The sequence below is a fragment of the Megalopta genalis genome, chromosome 3 (genome assembly GCF_051020955.1).
Source record: "Megalopta genalis isolate 19385.01 chromosome 3, iyMegGena1_principal, whole genome shotgun sequence".
Taxonomy (NCBI): domain Eukaryota; kingdom Metazoa; phylum Arthropoda; class Insecta; order Hymenoptera; family Halictidae; genus Megalopta; species Megalopta genalis.
The window spans coordinates 8,249,098-8,271,006 of record NC_135015.1 but is presented as its reverse complement, the minus strand read 5'-3'; the positions used below and the strand labels follow the sequence as shown (position 1 = coordinate 8,271,006).

General features: G+C 38.8%; 1 protein-coding gene across 14 annotated transcripts in view; it reads left to right on the top strand.

Moving 5' to 3' along the window:
- The window catches only part of LOC143259034 (uncharacterized), a 448,485-nt gene that overhangs the window by 3,197 nt on the left and 423,379 nt on the right, over window positions 1–21,909 (top strand). For 5 of the 14 annotated variants that reach the window (XM_076519816.1, XM_076519811.1, XM_076519804.1 and 2 more), the window contains exons 1-2: window positions 17,298–17,452; window positions 18,484–18,556. The exons of the other annotated variants lie outside the window; for them this stretch is intronic. In XM_076519816.1, the coding sequence (XP_076375931.1) occupies window positions 18,514–18,556 (43 nt within the window). In that variant the 5' untranslated portion in view covers window positions 17,298–17,452; window positions 18,484–18,513. Of the gene's footprint in view, window positions 1–17,297; window positions 17,453–18,483; window positions 18,557–21,909 lie in introns of those variants that run through there. 14 annotated transcript variants of the gene reach the window in all.

Sequence of the window (21,909 nt, the reverse complement as noted above, 5' to 3'; positions counted from 1 at the left end):
TCTTTTTGTATTGAAATGGAGCAACTCCGAGACAGTCTGATTCAACTCGAAATAGTCTAAGAATGTTTCGAAAAATATGCGTGATACGTTTAAACTTGTGGATATGTTATACTCTCTCTTGTTTGACTTTGGCATGATCTTGGCGTATACTACAAAGGTTACATTAAAATTTTGGATAATGGGTACTTACACATTTTATTGCACATTCTTATAATTGGGATTAAAACGTTTTCCAAACGCTAAATTCTTCTTTTGCGTAATCTACTACCATTTGCAAATTCGTTACATCGCACAGTGATTTGGAGTGAGGATATTTTGTAACGAAAAGTCAATTTCTCAACTTTAATTTACGGAAAAAATGTTGAAACTTCGATAACCGGAATATTACTTTTATCAGATGACTCTGTAAATAAATATAATACACACAAATTTAAAAATTGAAATTTAAAGCATTTGATTTAATTACACGGTTAGGAGCATTAAAATACTAGTTTGTCCTATGTTTTGACATTTAATGGTAGCTATATTTTAGTTATTTAATTACGATTTAGGCAGATTTTAATTTACATGTGAGTAATATAAAGATAATTACCATTTAGACATTAAGAAGTGGGTGACTTTTTCGAAAGACGATGAGCAAAGGATGTTATTGCTACTGTTTATAATTTCAATAAACACTTGCTTTTGACTTTGGGTCTTGGAATATCGGACCTGTTGGTTCGTTGATCCAGAAGATTTATAATAGATAGTAGTACTTTATATTACTTATTAAATATTATATGATTTAACTAGAGATTTTTTACAATGAAATATTTCTTAAAATAACTTATTTTTAATGTAAAAGATTATAAATCATCTAACATCCACAGGAGTTTGATTGTTTTTAATATATTTCGATTATAGGAACGTTATGTCCGGAAAGTTCGTGCCGATTTTACATAGCCAAGCTTCACAGTATGATCGTGGATGGTTGATTTTGATTTATTTAGCATTCCCGCTAATTGACGTGATGTTGAGCGTGGGTTATTCTCGATTTCTGTTCTAATCATATCTTCGTCTGTGGTGGACGGCCTACCTGGGCGTTCTTGATCTTCATGGTCAACATTTCCAGCTTTAAACCGAGAAAACCACTTCCGCACGGTTCTTTCGGCTACAACATCCTCGCCATAAACAGCGCATATCTTATTTGCCGCTTGTGTGGCATTTTTGCCCTTTCGGAAAAAGAAAAGCATTAAATGCCTATAATGCACTTTATTCGCCACCATATTCTAAGGCGTACAAAACTGGTAAAAATTAACGAATCGTAACCAGACTTTTTTCCAAATATGGCTGAAGTTACCTCTTTTAGAATATGTACACTTGTCATTTGTTCTCAATAATTGTGATATATTCAGTCAGGTCTCTCATGCTACCTACCGAAAATCGGCACGAACTTTCCGGACAACCCAATATTTAATTCGCATTTAATTCGCAGTTGATTTCCAAAGAAACCACGATAATTCAGATATTTTTAACGGTCTTGCAAAGAAATGTTTCCAACAAAAGTTGGTCAACATTCGCTTTTCCACATATTAGAATATAAAAGCTTCCAAACAAATTATTTTTTACAAAAATGCAGGTCACCTCGATTTTTTAAATCTGTCGATTAAATGTTAAACAAATTTACTTATTAAATATTATATGATTTAACTAGAGATTTTTTACAATGAAATATTTCTTAAAATAACTTATTTTTAATGTAAAAGATTAAACAAACCAACGAACCAACAGGTCCGATATTCCAAGACCCAAAGTCAAAAGCAAGTGTTTATTGAAATTATAAACAGTGGCAATAACATCCTTCGCTCATCTTTATATTACTCACATGTAAATTAAAATCTGCCTAAATCGTAATTAAATAACTAAAATATAGCTACCATTAAATGTCAAAACATAGGACAAACTAGTATTTTAATGCTCCTAACCGTGTAATTAAATCAAATACTTTAAACTTCAATTTTAAAATTTGTGTATTATATTTATTTACAGAGTCATCTGATAAAAGTAATATTCCGGTTAACGAAGTTTCAGCATTTCTTCCGTAAATTAAAGTTGAGAAATTGACTTTTTGTTAAAAATATCCTCACTCCAGACCACTGTGCGATGTAATTTTTTGTTAATATATATTTTTGTCTTGATAATATTCTAGCTGCCGATGCCGAGACTATAAGCTTGAACCTTGAAACAACGCTGAAATAATTTAAGCCAAAGAAACCGTATTCCCAGACCATTGTGCATCGCTGGCATTAGTCGGCTTACACAGATCGTCCACTACATTCGCCGGTACCCGAAATTTCGTTTCGTATTGCATCATCTTCCATCGGCATTGCAAGGGTTGTTCCGTTCTTAGATTATTCATAAACCGATTACGTTAGCGGTTTCGATCGAGCACTTTCTGCGATGGTATAATATCCGTTTCGGCGTGGATAGCAAGTCAGGGCACACCCCGACGTCGCGTGTCTGCCACTTCAATTCTTCTCGACGTTGTTCCGTTGATGTACGCGGTTAATCCATTCGGCTACCGCCAAGGAGTTTCCTCGATTCAGCAATATTCTAGAAGCATCGTGACGATAGCGATCTTAGGCTGTCTGTCGCGGATCAATAACACTACGCTTTCGCATTTTATCCGTGCGCTGTTTGAATAAGCTCGCACTGTTGTTATTCTTCGACAACGACGCCTTTGAATACGCGATTCCCAAACTTGCGTATTGCAGATCTTTATACCGCGCGGCCTTTTGTTTATTTCCCCGATATACATACTTAGGGGCATCCGAAGTGTGCCGGGACTCTGAATTGATTGTGATTATATTGAGGTTGCTGCTCGTTCTTAATACGCGATTTATTCGCACGTCTGACGATTCGTGACGGCTGCATCGAGCGTGCATTTAAATTCGCCACGAGTATCCAGGATTGAGATGTTAAATCGCAGACTAAGTTCGTTGCTACTTTCACAATCTCGAACTGCACTTTTTTGTCTGCCTACAAGGTTGTGGATAATCAATGCTTTTAGAATAGATAAATTGAAGGTATATTTGGAAGCACATCAGCAATCATGTAATCTGACAATGTTTACTTTGACTCAAACTGTTTATCTCACCGCATCTGCTACATTAGTCACCGGAAGGGTAGTGACAATTCCAAAATAACTTCATTTGCGTCACCAACATTATCAGTGTCGACCTAAGATTGTCACGTATACATGAAACGGTTATTCGCAGAGCATATACAGAAGAAGCCACCTTTGGTCATCGTTAGACTGCGGATGTTTATACAAATGCAATTTTTTTTTTAGAAGATGGGTGCAGCAGTGTGACCTGGATAGAAATTAATGTCATGATCAGGCGATTCTAGAAATATATTTCTTATTTTGCATATGTATGCATATTTATGTTTAAAAGCATATGCAATATATTATTGCAATAATATATTGGAAAAGTCTTCTAGAAGTTCAGCAGTCCACAATATTATTTACTTTTGTAATTAGGTGTACCACGAGATAATTCCGTACTCTTCCACGGCACAAGAAAGTTCTTAATAAACCTGGAGTAATCCTTTTAGAAAATACTGGTGAAGTATAATCGCCCATTAACCGAAGTTTCAGCCATCTATCTCGAGTTCGGTAGACTAAAACTAAATTAAAAAGCAACAAATGAGATTCGTATCTTTCTACACCATTTTCAAAGCTACCTTTATCTGTGATATCTATTGGGTTGGCAACTAAGTAATTGCCGATTTCAGTTATAGATGTTTCTCACTACTATTTTTATGATATCCGTAAATGTTATATTATACAATTATTATTATTATTATTATTATTATTATTATTATTATTATTATTATTATTATTATTATTATTATTATTATTATTATACAATTATTATTATTATTATTATTATTATTATTATTATTATTATTATTATTATTATTATTATTATTATTATTATTATACAATTATTATTATTATTATTATTATTATACAATTATTATTATTATTATTATTATGTCATTTTTTATTATCCGTGAATGTTAGCAACCGGGCAAATTGAATGCAGCGGTCAAGGAAAAGCGACCAGAATTGGTCAATCGTAAAGGTGTCATTTTCCAGCAGGTCAATGCTAGGCCGCACACGTCTTTGTCCACTCGGCAAAAATTGATGGATATTGGTTGGGAATCGATGTTACACCCACCATATAGCTCTGATCTCACACCATCGGATTACCACTTATTTCGATCCCTGGACAACTCCCTTCGTGGTAAAACTTTTAACGACGATGACGCTGTAAAATCTCACTCAACTCAGTTTTTGGCCGAAAAGGATCAGACTTTCTACGAGCGTGGAATTTTCAAGTTGTCAGAGAAATGGCAAAAGGTCATCGTACAAAATGGAAAATACATTACAGATTAAACTTCATTCCAAGTAAAAAGAAATTTTTTGTTTCATTGAACAAATCGACAATTACTTGGTTGTCAACCCAATATTTTCATCTTTTCGAATGTGGTTAATCAACGCTTTTCCTGGATACGTCCAGCAATCGACAGTGCCCGTTTAGTAAGCGTTTCACGATCGCAGATCCCGCCGGCATTAGACATGCTCCGACGAATTTTAACGGAAGGAAGTCGGCCATTTATGTCCGGTGGTGAGGCCACGTGCCATCGGTTTTTAAACATCGATGATCGACTCGCCATAATTACATTCCGAAAATGTGTCCGTCTGTCGAACGATCTATAGAAATCTCGTTTAGCGCATAGGCAGCTCGTGTTAACCTAGTCCGAAATTAAGGTCGCTGGGTTTGTGAGTCAATGGTGCTCTCAATTTTATTAACTGCCTTGTTGTTAACCACCGTGCAGATTGTCCTTTTCCGGTCTATCATAAAGCACCATAAACCATCCTGTCGACTTTCACCTTCGAATCACGGGCAGTAATCGCTTTAATTGATAGACCGTGCAGGAAATTTAAGGACCAAATATTTAAGCACCAAATTCAAGGACGCGGTATTTCGATGATCAGCCTCGCCAGGAGAGGTTCCCAACTGTGACTCTGACTTCCTGGTTAGCCTTTGTAGAATGGTAGATCTTCAAATACTGAAACTAATGGTGCAAATATTACTTTTAAAACAAAGTCTTTCTTCTTTGCGAACATACATGTAGCTGATTATTTTAAAATTATTTAAATTAAGATTAACAATTCTTTATTTACAATATTATTTAATTAAAAATATTTGTTTAGTTGACCCGAAAGACCTAGAAGACTTAAACCTATTTATTCAGATTTTGAGCATTTTAATATTCGGATATTCTTGGGATAAGCATCGACTCGTACACTATTTAAAATTGAAACAAAACTATTACAGTATTTACGATAATAATTAATTTACTTTTTACTTTTGTAAATTTCATTTAGGAGATAACTTTAAAATAATCATCTGCGCGTATATTTGCATAGAAAAAAAGAAATTGACATTAAGACTCCAGTATTCGAAGCTCTACCATTATCAAAAGGCTGATCAAAAAGTTAGGGACTAACAGGATAAGGACCTATCCTTATCAGTCGAAACAAAAATAGATATCTCTATCGATCGAATCGATTGATCGTTCGGTAATTGGGAGGACTGCAACATAAATCCAGGCGTTCCATATCCTGACTGTTAATTTCTCTAGAAAATAATCTCGAGCTTTCGAAATGATTGCCTCGCATAAACGTCTCTGAAACTCTTGAAGTATTGCGCGTGCGTTACAAGCACACATCACGCCCAGCTCGTGTACTACAATGTAAACGTGACTTTGCTAGCGACGGTGGCGTCAATAAACGCGCCCGTAATAGATATTCCTTGCCGATCTGCTCTATTTGCCCTACCATTTATGCACTCCGTGCGTGCTTGGCAATGGTAAGAACATTCGTGTCGAATGCATCCAATATTTTCTATTAATATTTGACAGCGAAATCCCGTTAAAACGTTTGGAACCACATCGATACGCCCGTGACGCGGCAAGAATCGCGCGTTTTCTCTTCGGATCGAGGCTGGATCTATCGAATGGTTGCAACAGATGACGTGTATGGTTTTAAGTAGGTTGCATTTATTTATTCTCCATGGTGCAGAACCGCCGGCCCGATAACGGTACACCCGTTATTGTTTTGGAGTGTCTAGGAACAGCGATGAATTCTCTTTCGATTTAATCTTGACTTAATGGCATTATAAAGAATACTACAAGGACAGGCGAACATTTCGTTTCTACGACCCCGGTGAAAGAAATCGTAATCATTGTAGGTACTAGATGGAAGAGGCTAGAAAACTTGGTAGCAATCTCATTCGGTGCTAACGAACCTCTAATTTGTCTAGACCGAGCGTTGCACGCACTAACTTATTGCCAGTGTAATAACGGCAGTTAAAAGTCTCTCGTAGTTCTTAGGTTCAGGAACTTCCTAGGCACGAGGAATTTATGGTTGTCTTATCGTTGGTTATGGCGTGTCGGCGTAAGAAACGTTTAGAAAAATGGAAATGTTCCGGGAGCGTGGATCGAGAAAACTAATTAGTGACGAGGATAGAAAGTAGCGCGAAACAAATGGCTTGTGATAATCGCAGAAACAATGGGAAAAAATTCGTTAGATCTTTCTAGCACGCACAAGTATCCAGGAATGAAATGTGTTTATTGCATGGAGATTTTATTGCCACGGAGACTACATTGAAAAACAAACGATAATTCATTTATCACATTTTCGTTCGAAGTGAAGTTTATGGGATCGTTACTTATCATCGGACTGCGAATGTTTATACGTTTATGGCGTCTACTAACTTTTAGAACGTAATAAAGTTTATTATCAACATTCTATGGCTGTTATTATTGCTATAGAAAAATGAGAAAATTAAAATATAGCGGATTTTTAATAGAGAAGATTAATCGATTTGAATTTCATTATAGTGCATTTTTATTATGAATTTGAATTGTAATAGATTTTTAATAGAAATAGAAATTTTATTACATTTCTCATTGAAATTGAATTCGAAATTTTAATAGAGCTTTACCACTACACTAAAAATCCTGATATGGGGAACAATATTCAATGTTCTATTTTATTAATTACTGGACAAACCAACGTATCCGTTTGCCAATTTAGTTTTCCTATTTCGAAGGAGTTGAGAACTCCGATTATATTAAGAATACCTACGTATCTTCGATAGATCACTTCGGTTGATTTCACGTTCACTGCGATCGAGTCGGTGATGTCGTAAACAGGAAACGATGTAGGATGCTTTAAATTGACCGGCATTTATGCGAATCGGCACTAGCTCTAACCCTAACTCGTCGCTCAACGAATGGTTTCGTTTTATTGATAAACAGTTCGCGGAGTTGCAGCGGTAGTTTCGCATGCATTGTTCAGTGCAGGTGGAATCGATACTGCACGTCCAATTCTTCTGAAAGAATTATACGATGCAAGCATATAGGTAGCTACATTGTAAGGTGCGCTTTGCGACTTCATAGTCTAGCTGCATCAAAGACGGAAGTTCATTTTTTCGCAATCTATAGACGAGATTATCCCAGACGATAAAAGACAAAGATTTATTATTAGTCGGTGACTTAATTCTACCCGACGGGGGTCTAATGATTATGCTTAACATTGACAGCAGTTCCGAAGGCTGATGAAGTCGTAGAACTTTAGTCTCGACAGCGGAAAGTTACCCCGGTGAATCATTGTTCACTAATATCGTCGTCATGACCAACCGAAGATCAAGGTTAATTTTTTTTTGTCGCGTGCCGCTATCATCTCGAAGCGCGATAAGACTGATTAATTCAGATAACTGTTAGAATTTTATTTAATATTTTTGTAATAGTTCGTACACAGGAGAATTTTCTGATAGAAAATAGACAAAAGCAGATGCTTTTACCGTTAATGATTATAACAGTTAGAGTGTGCGTATCTTTATGCAAAATAAAAATGTTTTGCATTGATTGCAATAAACTGGAAATGCATTAGACATTTATGCCTATATCGAATAGCTGTAATGAGCTATAAATAATGCAATCAAATTGTTGAATTCTACTAATAGCGTCACGATCTCGTGTTTCAATCATTCATTTTTGTTATAGATGCATAATATCCGCAGTCTAATAATAGCACATAGAAGATTTTACTACAATCGTTGTAACGAAACTTCTCCATTCTGTAGAAAACAAGCAAATGTGAAATCTGCAAGTAAGAAAAAGTCTCGAGTCAAGAACCATGGCGGCATTAATTGTCTTCGAATAATGATTTAACAAGAGCAATCCCAATGTAATTCAGCTTCGCAGCCGATCTCCTGAACAGGAACCTCGATCGGAATCAGAGCCTCGTTCTAGCTTCTTTCTGCGAGGTGACCACTAATTATGGCCGCAACGCTGCACCATGTAATACGTACTAATTATTTTAACACCGTTACGTAATCATTGGCCGGCCACGTTTTCGATCATCGCCGTTTCCTTGCCGTAAGTACCATCGCGGAAGGATCCTTCACCGTGGCGGGAGAAAAAGAATATCGCGAATCTCGATTCACACAGATACCGATTAAAAACCCGCTTATATATTACCGAACGGAGCGACGTGAATGCCTGAGTCCGTTCGCAAATCATTAAGACCGTCTTCTCACACACCTGCATCTACGGCGTGATGACCTTTGCCTACAGACGCAGTTCTTGTTCTTCTTTCGTAGCAAGCTGCCAGGAAATGAATATCACTGCATGAGAACTATATTTTCAGAGAAGTATTTCAGTGCACACGATAATAATTTAATTCTAGTGTCCGAGAGCTCAGTTTTACTTGAAAATGGCTGTGCGGGGCATTGCCGCAATTAAGTCATTATGAAGCATATACTTTAGCATATGTAAAACTATCCGTCAGAGATCATGTCTGATCATTTTAAAAATAATCGACCAATTTATGGATATCTCCGTGTTTACTGCGCGACTATAGTAACCACTGTTTTCCAGTTGTTTCGTGTATTGATAATTTAATCGTGACGACTGAAGTATCTGTTACTTTGCCATATCATTTGTAGGAATGGTGAAAACTGGTAAATCGAATGGCATCGATTCTTCCGTATAATGATCGAGACATTACTTTGTTCGAGTGATTAAACTATTTTCTTAGCAGACAAAATCGAATCAATAAAGATTCACTACGTACAAGTGGATGTTTTTGTCACAGATTATTAGGTAGACGCTTTTATCTTAATCTCTTATTGCTCTGTGTAACATTGAAGTCGCATGCACCGATTTATTACTACGTTTTAATGTAACTTCACTTTTAGCTGCAACATGCTAAAAGTATTTTGTTCTGTGGTTTCTCTTTTATAACCAAAATCATTTTACATCTTGATTTTCAGATCTTGCTTCGTACACCAGGGAAAATTCAATTTTATTACAAAATTATAAATCTCTTGTTTCATATCTAGAAGTTGATATTAACACGTACTCGACTTGGCTACAGCGCCGTGGGGGCCACCGGTGACCGGCGACGCGACAAATAGTTAAAATACATAATTAGGGTAAACATCGATACTTATAAATTTCTAAATAATACCATTGTTTCCGTAATGCTTTGAAGAAATTAATGCCGTACAGAACATGCAAAAATAATTTTATTAATACAAGGAAAATATACATGTTATTTGTGCGCATAACGATGAAACACATTGGAACACGGTAGGCACAGAAAAGGTGAACCAGAACAGTCAGCACAATATGTCGCCACTTTCTTAGTGCAATTCTTTGCTCTCATTCTTCCTAGCTGTTTTGCATTTTTTTCATAACACAATTCGCAAAATTGCCTTATATTTCGCATACTTCCCGGTTCCCTTTTAAGTTCATGACGACGTTTTTTCTGTACGTAATCGCTTGGTGAAGTGCAATCTTCATCATTAGAACATTTCACTAAATACATCGCTAACTTCATCCTAAACTCGGTGATTGAAATATAATCGCAAAAATGGTCTGCGGCGCCTTGGGGGTCACCGGTGACCCCCGCCACGAAAAATGCATAAAACGAGTTTATACAACTAAACTTATCTGCTGTAAATAATATTTCAACCTAATATGCGTCGCATAATGAAAAATTCATGTTGGCACCTTGGGCAAGTCACGTAAAATTCGCGTGTTAAATAGTTTTTAGTTACATCGATTATTTTCGAGCTAAAGAGGGTTAACAAATTTGTACAGTTTTAAAACGATATTGCAATTCGGTCACGTTGCAGTTAATGCTTCTAGCATCGAACATCGAAGCGTAGAATTGTTCTGTTCGGAATCTCGTATAAGTCAAGGGTCTTGTAATTTAGTGGGAGGAATGTAGAAATCGCAATGGACGTTACCGTGATTGATCTATGTAAATTATGGGACCCGAGACCGCTGACCGATCATTTAATTTCTCACGGGTCTGCAACATGTCCAGTTAATAATCCCGAACGCAACGCTCTCTCATAGCGGGCTTGTTCGACTCCTTTTTCTTTTGGCTTCCCCGCGAGTTTCTATCCCCCGTTCGGCTTCTTCGATAGATTCTTCTCGTCGCATGTTTCTCGAACGAATGGGCCTCGACGGTTCCAATTGAATCCCGGTTGGAATGTCGTCAGACTGCACCCGGGACGTTTAATATTTCGATTTCAATGTCGGCGACGAAAAAAACTCGATCTGTTTACGTTTCGCGACTGCGAACGGTCTGCCACTTCCCAGACAACCTGTTGCCAGCTGTTGACAAGCGGAACAGTCCCGTATTAACTGAACGGCATCGACAGAATATTCAAAAGAGCCTGGAAACCTGATTCCATTGAATTTGTATCTGCAGCGAAGATTGCGATTTTATTCCGTTTATTCGGAACATTTCATCGATTAATCCGCGCATTGCTCGAGTTAGGATCTGTCATCGCGAGTCAAGAATGTGTTTACGTTATAACTTATAGTGATTCTTCTTCGTTCGGAAAGATGTTCATCCTTTCGCTTCACTCATTCTCCGAGATACGGTGGATTTTCAGTGACTTCGTAATGTTCCGTGGGAATCGTGAATACGTCTTTTCCAGTGTCACAGAATCCTAATTGGAGGGGGACGGATAAACGTTCTCGCATTTCTCGTGTGTGTTTCCAGTTTGCAACGAGACCATGTGATCTCGAGACACCTGGTATACTCAAGCAGTTTGATACTCAAATAACAATACTGTGTTGCAACTACCTCATTGGTACATTATTGGCAATCTTTATTACGTCAGTGCAATATTGACCACACTCTGCCTCCGCCGCAGTTAGTAGTAGAACAAAGGTTGGATATCGGAGAAAATGTTGTGCGGCTTTTAATCTAAAGTTCGATCTGTTGTTCAGTGAACTAACAAAATCATATGATTTTATTTCACTAATGCTATTCTTGCGAAGATTGTATAACATGTACAGCGGGGTATCCTATAACGAAGTAATTCGTTCTAGAACCTCGTTCGTTATGGGATACGTTGATTGATATTGATATTCGTAGTACAACCGAGCAGAGCGTTAAAATAAGAAACAAATTTGCTAGAACATTTTTTTAAACCGGGATTCCGTTTTTGAGACAATCGATTTTAAAGTTTCGTTTTTCGGTTTGAAGTTTCGGTTTTAAAGCCTCGCAGCTCGTTTTTGACAGTCAACGATTATAAAAACGAGCCGCAAGGTTCGAGTAATGAGCTATAAATAATAATAATATACTAATATATATATATATAATATAATAAATAAAAAATTAATAATTTGAGAGAATTTACTGTAGCATATTGGTTCGTTGTAGCAATTGTTGTATCAATGAGGAAAACTGTTCGTCGTAGCATTCGTTCAGCGTTTGATATTTCATTGTTCCGTAAAATAACTACTATCACCAATGTGTACCGAATTAATGTGTATTGACATTACACACCTCGCTTTTCTACGTAATGAAATCAATAATTAGTGCCACGAGTATTACGAGCTACAACGAAAGAGAAATTCCAGCCACTTAGAGCACAACGTACCGCTCAATTCTAAAAAAAAAACTGCTCCATTGTTCCCATCTGGCAGAAATAATTCATGAAACTAAGACTTCGCGCGAACATCCGCGCCATTCATCAAACTAGTCAACCACTAAATTATTCATTTCTGAGTTCAATAGCAACAAAGCACGGCTTACGCAATCGGCTGTGCGTCTATCGGGAATCTCTTTCATAATTCTCGCAAAATTTCTGAAACCCCGCAGCAGCGCATTCAGTCTCCGTTCTCAAGGAATCGCGACTCGTCTACGCGAGTGCTGCCCGGACCGATAAGATTGTAATCGAAGAAGGTGGCACGGTCGTTCGGTTTCGATGGAAAGCTGAAAAGAATGGCTAGACTGCACGGGAACGGAGCCGGGGCCGGGTTGTCTATACGCGCGATTTATTGGGACTTGAATTGGCGCGTGCGTCACAGTTTGTACGTGACTAACCGGAACTTTCCTTCCACGGTAACGCACGTGGATCACGCGGTATGCAGCGGTTCCGATCTCTCGCGTTGGTCCCCGTTCGCCTAGAAATCATCCCGAGGAAAGTCTGTCCATCGCGAGAAACTGATTGCCACGTTTTCACACGTCGCAGGCATTAAACGCGTCGCGAGATTCCGCCGGTTTCTATACCGAGAGCCCGGCGTTTTGTTCCGGAGAACAAAACGGGCCCCACTGTGAAAGTCGGCCGGACTCGAAACTCTTCCGACGCGTCTTACTCCGTTCCTGTTAGTCGATTATCCTGGCCATTTGTCTTCTCGTCAGAAGTCCGCCATAAACCAAACGCGTCGAATGTCGACCGGTGCTTTTAGAACCAGCTTCGTTCGATTCCATTGGGTTAAAAAGAACAAAACTTCATTCGCAGAGGATTTTCATGATCATGAAGAAATAAGGAAACTGGATTTTCCGATAAGTTCTACAGCTATCGACCTACTTGCATCGTACGACGACTAGTATTCCTTTTTTCAGAATTATTGAGATCGTAAAGCTGTTTTTACGGGTGAATGCTAGATATATTTATTCATTCTGGTATACTTTGTAATAAACATCGTTCGATATGTCGATAAACGTAGTTGTATTTTTTTTATAGAGGGCAATATATGTGGATCACTTTTAATACTTGTTTATTTCAGTGATACTATCATATACTTTAATGTCACTGGACTAGAGTTGGGCGAGAAGTAATCTGATAAATGATTAACACGCTCCGTGCCGAGCTTTTTTTACTCGAATCTTCACACTTTGATATTTTACTAAAACTTGATGTATTACGTGCAATTATTAATTCTCGTACACATAACAACGTAACAAAAACTTATCAACGCCCATTCTTGCGGTGGAAATTGATTCTTCGGTTCTAAATTTCTTGTAAACAATTTGTTCAGTTCACTAAGTAAACATGCAAGCGTGTACCATCGATGGTACACGTGGCACGGAACGTGTTAAGGATTATAGCTCGTTAGTAATAAAAAGTAATTTGGCAAAAAATAATATGTATGTTATAATAACTGACGACGTTTCGCCCAAATAAATGTTCACTGCATCGATTGCATCAAACAGGACTCAGATACGCATTTCTTTAATAATTTTTGAGCGTTGAAAATAATAAATAGATATTTTTCAGTTTTTCTAGTCTTCCTGCTGTTTTTCAAATTTTATTTACTACATCTTGCCATTTTAAAGTGCACAATTTTTGTACGAATGGACATCCTGAAAAATTCTACGTGTTTTGGTGGTAAAGTGTGCTGCAGCATCATCGTGCTAGCACCATAATATTATTTTTTTATTACATTCAGAGCGGTGGACTAGTTTTGTGTTCTCGTGGTTCGCATGGCGCAGCTTCCAGGCCATAGTCATCGGAGGCAAGGCAACGGTGCAACAAAATATTTAGAGATGATTTTGACAGTATGATAGTAAACAATTTTAAATTCTAAAGATTCTTATTCACTGATACATAAATCAGAGCTTTTTCTAGAATACTTCGTAAAAAATACAGAGGAACTGTACGATTGTTTCAATTAAAATTAATATTCAAACTTAAATACTAATTCGTAGTTTATACTTTTATACTTACTGCATTTATAGTGTTGCGAATTTTGTTTTTCGTGGAAAATAAAAAAATTGAATTTGTCCTTTTTTTTGTAGCTGCGACAGACATTACAACTGTACTTAACAAAACTTGATGTGTTCGACTTAATGGGATGTTGAATCATTTGACCTTAGTGTTACAGTGATACTTCTATTTGATTCAAGGTTTGCTAGAGAAGGATATAAGGTTCTGCATGGAATACTAGGATCTGTATCGACTTATCGAATTTGCTCGAAGTTTCTTTCTTCTTTATTGATTAAGTTATTCAAAGAGATTATTATTATTATAAGTTTTGATTATTCTAGATAATCAAAATTTCACAGAATGTGTCAATTAAAACAACTTCGATTTTATTTTAGAACAGTAAATTAGTACCAGACACGTTCGCCAGAAATACACGAAAGCCATCGACATTTCTAATTGGCATCGGCCGCAGTCAAAGTTTATTGGCCTTTACGCGATTGTGTTCGCGCCGACGACTGTTTTGATAGTGAACAAAGAACGAGGAAGAATAAACTGGCATTATTTCACACGTTATCAGATACGGATCAATTGCTACGTTACTTGTCGAGTCTATTTAACAAGCCTTTCTTTACGTTCTTTTATAGCATTCTTTCCACTGTTATCTGTTGTTACATAACCATGCAACGCTGCACAATAACGAAAAAAATGTTACAGTATACGTTTCCCTGATATCTAAAATTAATCGAATTTTTCCAACGAGAAAATTATCAAATAAGTGCACCAACGAACTGGCAACCCCAGTGAAGCTATTTTTCCAGAAGTTGTTGCATTTGCCACAATTAGGACATAGTTCGCCGGTGAAGTAAGCCGCGTTACGTAAGTTGTATTTAGGGAAAGCTGAATAAGAGTCGTGAATTGAACGGAGCTAGTCCACGAACTCGTGGCACGCGATAATTATAGTCGTCCCAGCGGGTAGCACGAGTCATTAGTATCGCGCTCGAAGTTATCCGGAATTTCGTCCGACCTTTGTCGAAATAACGATTTCCCCACCAAATTGTGCCGATCAATTCAACTACCACAGCTTCGATTGCGCGTTTAGCACCGCGATACCGAAAAGCAACTACCTCGCCGGGTCGGCGCGGATTCCGTCCGGGGTGTTGTGCTTCAGAAATAGGAGCCCGGTCTCGTCAACTTTTACGCACTTCCTGCGGCCGTTCTTGACGCGTCGCTTGATTCAGTCGTTGGCACCTTGCCTGGCAATGCCGTCACGCGACGGTCGCTCGTCCGAGGCCTGGACGCAAAAAAAGATTGCTGTTCGAGCATCCGACGGAACGCAACCTTCGTACCTTTTAGCATAGCTCTCGCTGTCAGGCGGTGTAACCGCGCGCGCGGTTACAAACGCCTAGATTCGCTTGCCTCCGTGAATTGCCTCCATCAAGTTTTTCGAAGGCCTGCGGACACGTAACCGCCCACCAAAAATCGACAGTCATCCGCTCCGTCGTCCCGGTTCCGCAGACTCGTGCTCGCTAATAAAAAAAAATATATACGGTCGCTTAAAAATCGTCGTGGTTGATTGATTCGCTCGACATCACTGCGCTCGGCCCCGCAAAAACCTTGCGTTACGAGTAGCAAAAATATCGAACGGTTCGCCACCGTAAAAATTCAATTACACCCGCCTTCGAGCGAGCACATGCTCGCAAGAGGAAAAGGGGACTCGTACCAGGTAACGCAAGAAGCGCCTCGTTGCTTTGAGGGTGGAAATCTATACTTCAAATGGAGCAGAAAGTTCCGTGCGAATAGCACGTTTGTATCGTAGCTGGAAGTTGTTAACTTTTAATATTTCCCGGCGTTGAAAACACTCCTACGGCAATGTATACTTTTTTGATGCTGGAGCGATAATTGGTAAACAGCAAATATTTGTTGTATGAATTTATATTGGATGCTGTTTTTTATATTTTTATCATAAAACATGCAATAGTGAACTTTCACATAGAAAAATCGTAAGCTAGAAGAATGATTCGATTGTTAATTTTCTTCATGTCTTTTTAGAAAGCTTAAAGGAATAGAAAAAAAGAGACTTTGAACTTATTTTATTATGGTTTATGTTGATTCACGTACTAGAGATAAACATAAAATTGTAAATAAATTGGTTAAGTAGATTTTGAGGTATCACAGCAATTATATTCAACTGCAGCTTCGTAAGTTCTAATTTTTTTGCATATAAAAGAACTGTGAATGTTATTAAAACAGTTTTACAACAGTTTAAAACAGAATTACAGATTCTGAGCAATAAATTCTTCTAAAAACCCTAAGAAAAGGTGTGATTGACACATTTAAATAATCCATGAGTCCATGATTCCAGAACCATTTAAATAATCTCCAAAACAAATCGTATATGATAAATATACGATAAAATAAGTGCCTGTCAAAAGGCACTTCTAACAAGTTCCTGCAGTATTTTAGATTTTTTCAAGTTCATCGCGATCCGACTTACAATTGTTTTTACTTCTCCTGTAATTTACAAATTGATTCAAAAATATCTCGTTAACACGTTCATTTCACTTCGATATTTTACTAAAACGTGCAATTATTAATTCTCGTACACATAACAACGTAACAAAAACTTATCAACGCCCATTCTTGCGGTGGAAATTGATTCTTCGGTTCTAAATTTCTTGTAAACAATTTGTTCAGTTTACTAAGTAAACATGCAAGCGTGTACCATCGATGGTACACGTGGCACGGAACGTGTTAAAATTAATGGGAAAGAACCCGATCGACGTGTTCTTTCAAATAGTTATCCCCCAAGAACTGATTTAGATCTGAATTAAGTTTTTGGCTTAGATCTGAATAGAATCTGAATTAGATTTAGCTCAAGTGTAGGTCAAAACAAAACGATTAGAAGAAGTCACGGCTAAAATCTGAAGTTCGATCATTTTCAAACGAAATGAACCAAATTCTGAATCGAAGGGTAGAGAACAGCACGGATCACAAAGCCTTGAAATCGTGATGAGTCGGTTGTCTTTTCTTGTCTGCTTCGCGCGTCGCGCAGCCCTTACGTTGATCCCGGTCGGGCGGCGTCGCGGCGCTCGCGTTGGTCCGCGAGGGCGTCGAGTGCATTGTGAAGGTAAAGGGAAAAGGAGGGGGCAGAGCGGTGCATCGACTCGTTGGGGGAAGGGGGTTGATTCATCGCGGAGGCCGCACTCGGCTTCACGCAGTCGTAGAACGAATCTCGTTGATCGCGATCCTGGACGAGCGGGACGAGCCAGTTACGCGTCTTCCACGCGAAAGTCAAGGACGCGGCACGACGGAATTCCGGCTGCCGCATTCCCGGCACACGCGAGACACAACGAACGCGAGAAAGTCGTCTGGTAGGGCGAGACCGCGCATTCGATACGGTTTTTTTAGTGCTCGACACTGGCCGCACCAGGGAAGAGGAGAGACATTTCTTGCCGGGGTTCGGTGGCGAATTCTGCCGCGAATTTTTCCGACCATCGAGGTCGTCGATCCCACGGGCCAAGGTTGCGGTGTGACGTTCCATCGGGCGTATACAGTGGCGGCCATGTACTTACGAAACCAATATTTATTTTCGAGTGGCACGTAGCTCCGCAAAGTGTGCAGAAACGTCTGAAAATATTTTCGGAGACTTTGGTCTTTTTCTTGCAAAGTCGAAAGGTTTTTCTCGTTCCGTAGAATTCTAGGCGGTTTACCAGGAATTTCGTTCGTAGCTTTTGATCGCGGATAATTACGTACGATGTGATGGATCGTTGCCGGTGTCTGTCTAATCGTTGAATTAGTGTACTGTGAACGGTTATGACGAGTAGAAGAAAGAAAGCAACACCACATCGATGACTTCTTCAGCTAAAGAGTTAGAGATATCTGCAATGGTTGAAAATATTTTTGCAAACTTCGCAAGCCACTCGAAAATTAATATTTAAAAATATATTGTCGCCACTGTGGTTACCAGACTTTGGAATTGGTCCCGACAGCCCCGTGTTTTCAAAGTTTCTCGACCAGTGGTTTAGAAAGTCGCACGATAATGAATTATTCATTTTTAGAAACGAAACAAAGGAAAACGAAACCGCAGCAATATTTCGTTAGCACAGAAACACATTTTTCGTAAAATGTCCTGGATAGTCTGTTCCAAATTACGGTAACACCGCGAATACAAAAGAAAGCAAATCTCTAGTAGTTTGCATGACAATGTGTGGTTGCCTACACGTTATTCCAAATGGATGATTCACCGTACACACTAGAACCGTCTTAACTTTCATATTCGATCCGCGTTGGTCACCATTTTCGGTCATCGACTGCTTCTCATCGGATTTTTCGTCTCCTCTTCCCTCGCGGCCCGACCGATCCACTTCATAATTTATATCATACGTTGTTTGGTGTGAAACAGTTTGTTGCGGCTGGATCGTGAGTGCTCAGAATGGTCGTCGCGATGCTCGCCGACTACGGTCAGCCCGATTTAGGTATGTGATGACACAGTTTAGCATTCTCGCCGCGAACGGAGGCTACCGTTTGCTCTCGATTGTGTGATTATCATTTAATTAGGATCTACCAGGCTCCATTCAACGTGCATCGAAGATCAACCGTCGAGGACAATGTATTTCTATGGGAAAGCGAATCGCGGGCATAGAACAAATTTTCCATTTAAACCTGCACTTAACTTTTGTTCCGTCTGAATACAAATTTTCTAGATGCCGTTTCAAATTGATAGCCGTCTGCATCAGGTCTAATACGATCGACGTTGTTGTCGAACAAGTTCAAAAATGTGCCAAAAATTACAACTGTTATGAAATTGCCGAAAGCGTCCATTCTGTGCCAGTCAGTCACTTTCTGACTGTATAAGATAATCAGACAGCGGATTTTATGCGTTTATGGCAAAAATAGATAGATCAAATACAAAAAACTATAAAGACATCAGAAGAATCGGAGGATACTGTTACATTATTTTCAACTTATTGCAATTATTAGAAGAGGAATGACATTCTCATCTAACTCATATTTCTTGTATTTAACCGAGACAATTTTTATTTTGCACAAAGATCCGCAAAGTCTAGTAATAATCATCAGAAAACTTGGAATAAATCGTTTCGCTTCAAGAAAAAAAACCCGATTTGAATGTTTGCATTCTGGAGCTTATAATTACTTCCGTGTAATCCCTGGCAATTTATCTGCAACCAGTCGCACGTGCACTTGATAAATATTCAAGCTTAATTTTCTCGGGAGCGTGGTTTCCAGCGAAACAATTTCATTCTAGATTTTTCGGCTCTAAGCTGGTTGCATTCGACACACAGTACTGAAAACGTAAATACGACGGAAATGCGCAACGTGATGCAACAGGGTTTGACTAACAGAGCAAAAATATAGTGTGATTAACGTAACGAGCAAAGTAAACACAAGCTTCGTGTCTCGTGATCAGGTAACGTCATCGCGGGCGAACATAGCGTTATATCGATCGCCCGCGGCTCTATGGAACTTCTCTATCCTCCGCGCGGGAGCACTCTTCTTTTCCGACCAAGAAAATTGCCGGGTGTAACGCGAGCATCGCAAAAGCTGGCTGGCTCGTGACTACGCCAATACGATCGATTGCTTCAGGAAAATTTTGTCGCGTCCACCGTCGAACGCGCCTGCTAGGTGAAACCGTGCAACGCTCTGACCGAACGCTAAAAAGGAATTGGCTTATCTACGCGGAAATCGCTTCGGCGATTGTGATGCGTGCCGCTGGAAGAAACGACGCGCCGAAATTCGTCGAGAATTTGCAATCCCGCAACGTTGAACCGGTCCTAAAGATTATGCCGTTAAATTGCATGGAACGAGCAACGGGATCCGGAACCGACGACGATTCTCTCGCGCGAAGTCTACGAAAAACACTCGGCTCGTCCACACGGCAACAACGTGTCGGACGTTTTTATTGGCCGGAGTTAAAAAAGAAGTTACGATTATAATGGTCTCTGAATTTGTGTAGAATTTTTCAGGGGTTACAGAGGTTGAGAATGCTTTGTACTAATTAGACCATTTTTCATGGCGGAAACATTGGGTTGGCAACTAAGTAATCGCCGATTTGTTCAATGAAATGAAAAATTTTTTTTTACTTGGAATGGAGTTTAATCTGTAATGTATTTTCCATTTTGTACGATGATCTTTTGCCATCTCTCCGACAACTTGAAAATTCCACGCTCGTAGAAAGTCCGATCCTTTTCGGCCAAAAACTGAGTTAAGTGAGATTTTACAGCGTCATCGTCGTTAAAAGTTTTACCACGAAGGGAGTTGTCCAGGGATCGAAATAAGTGGTAATCCGATGGCGCGAGATCAGAGCTATATGGTGGGTGTAACATCGATTCCCAACCAATATCCATCAATTTTTGCCGAGTGGACAAAGACGTGTGCGGCCTAGCATTGTCCTGGTGGAAAATGACACCTTTACGATTGACCAATTCTGGTCGCTTTTCCTTGACCGCTGCATTCAATTTGTCTAGTTGCTAACATTCACGGATAATAGAAAATATCATAATAATAATAATAATAATAATTTTATAATATAACATTTACGGATATCATAAAAATGGGAGTGAGAGACATCTATAACTGAAATCGGCAATTACTTATTTGCCAACCCAATAAAATAAGAACGCTCTTGGCTGTCGCTAGCGTATACGTGTTCTTGCATTCTGCAAACCTGCGCATGTCATAGATGCATAAAGATCCACAGCATAGTTTCGAATAATTTATTGATGCTTGCCGATATATGTATACAATATCGTTAAAGTATTGATCAGCAAAATGGCAGAAATAGAAAGCAATATAAATACATCGCTGTTTGCTTGAACTTATCACAGGAAGCGTGATAATGCGACTTTGCAATTCTGACTATTGTTCATTTGCGAGAAAGCATTGGTTATAGATTTTTAAAGTAACCTTCTATTTGTAGCCTTCTATTTGTAGAAGGTTACTATCAGATACTGCATGGAAATTTACGTTTCCATAAATGGAATTGCAAAAACGAGAATTTCTTGTCACTCTTTTGTGTCATGTTTACTATACTACTACTTACTACTACTTACTTTACTGTGTCATGTTTTAATTGTTTTTGCAATTCTGACTATTGCTCATTTGCGAGAAAGCATTGGTTATAGATTTTTAAAGTAACCTTCTGTAGAAGGTTACTATCAGACTGCATGGAAATTTACGTTTCCATAAATGGAATTGCAGAAACGAGAATTTCTTTTCACTTTTGTGTCACGTTTACGCTGTACGAATTATTTTGATTGTAGATTGTTCAACATATTAACGTCGGCAACGATTTTTATGTTATTTTAAGGACGTATTAAATATTTTCTTCGATCTCATAAGGCAGGATTCAAATATTTCTTTGCGTTGCATTTTCAGATATTTTATTAAAAGACAAACCAATAAAATATCGTCTGCTGTCAGAATCTGTTATCGATGTAAAGCGTTCGAAGTTTAGGTGCAATACACAATTCACGTGTTCCAAGTGATATTGAAGCGTGCCGATATTTTGTCGATAGCGACGCCTCCAGTCGGAGTCGTCAATGGTGTCTGAATGCCGAGACTTCCTCGCGATACTGCCGTTATCACGGGTACATTTCCAGGTACAGAAGTACCCGTTCCACCGGCTAATCGATTTCGCCGCGAAATTCCCTATCTCGAGTTAAGAACTGGTTTCCACGACGAACAAAGGCCGACTAGCCATCCGTACGCGGTTGTCCCCTTGATATCGCCGTGCTTTTTAAAGCAAACCGAAGGCGATTTCCTTCGCGAGCGGTTCGATGCTGCACGAGGGGACGTGTTATCACTTCCG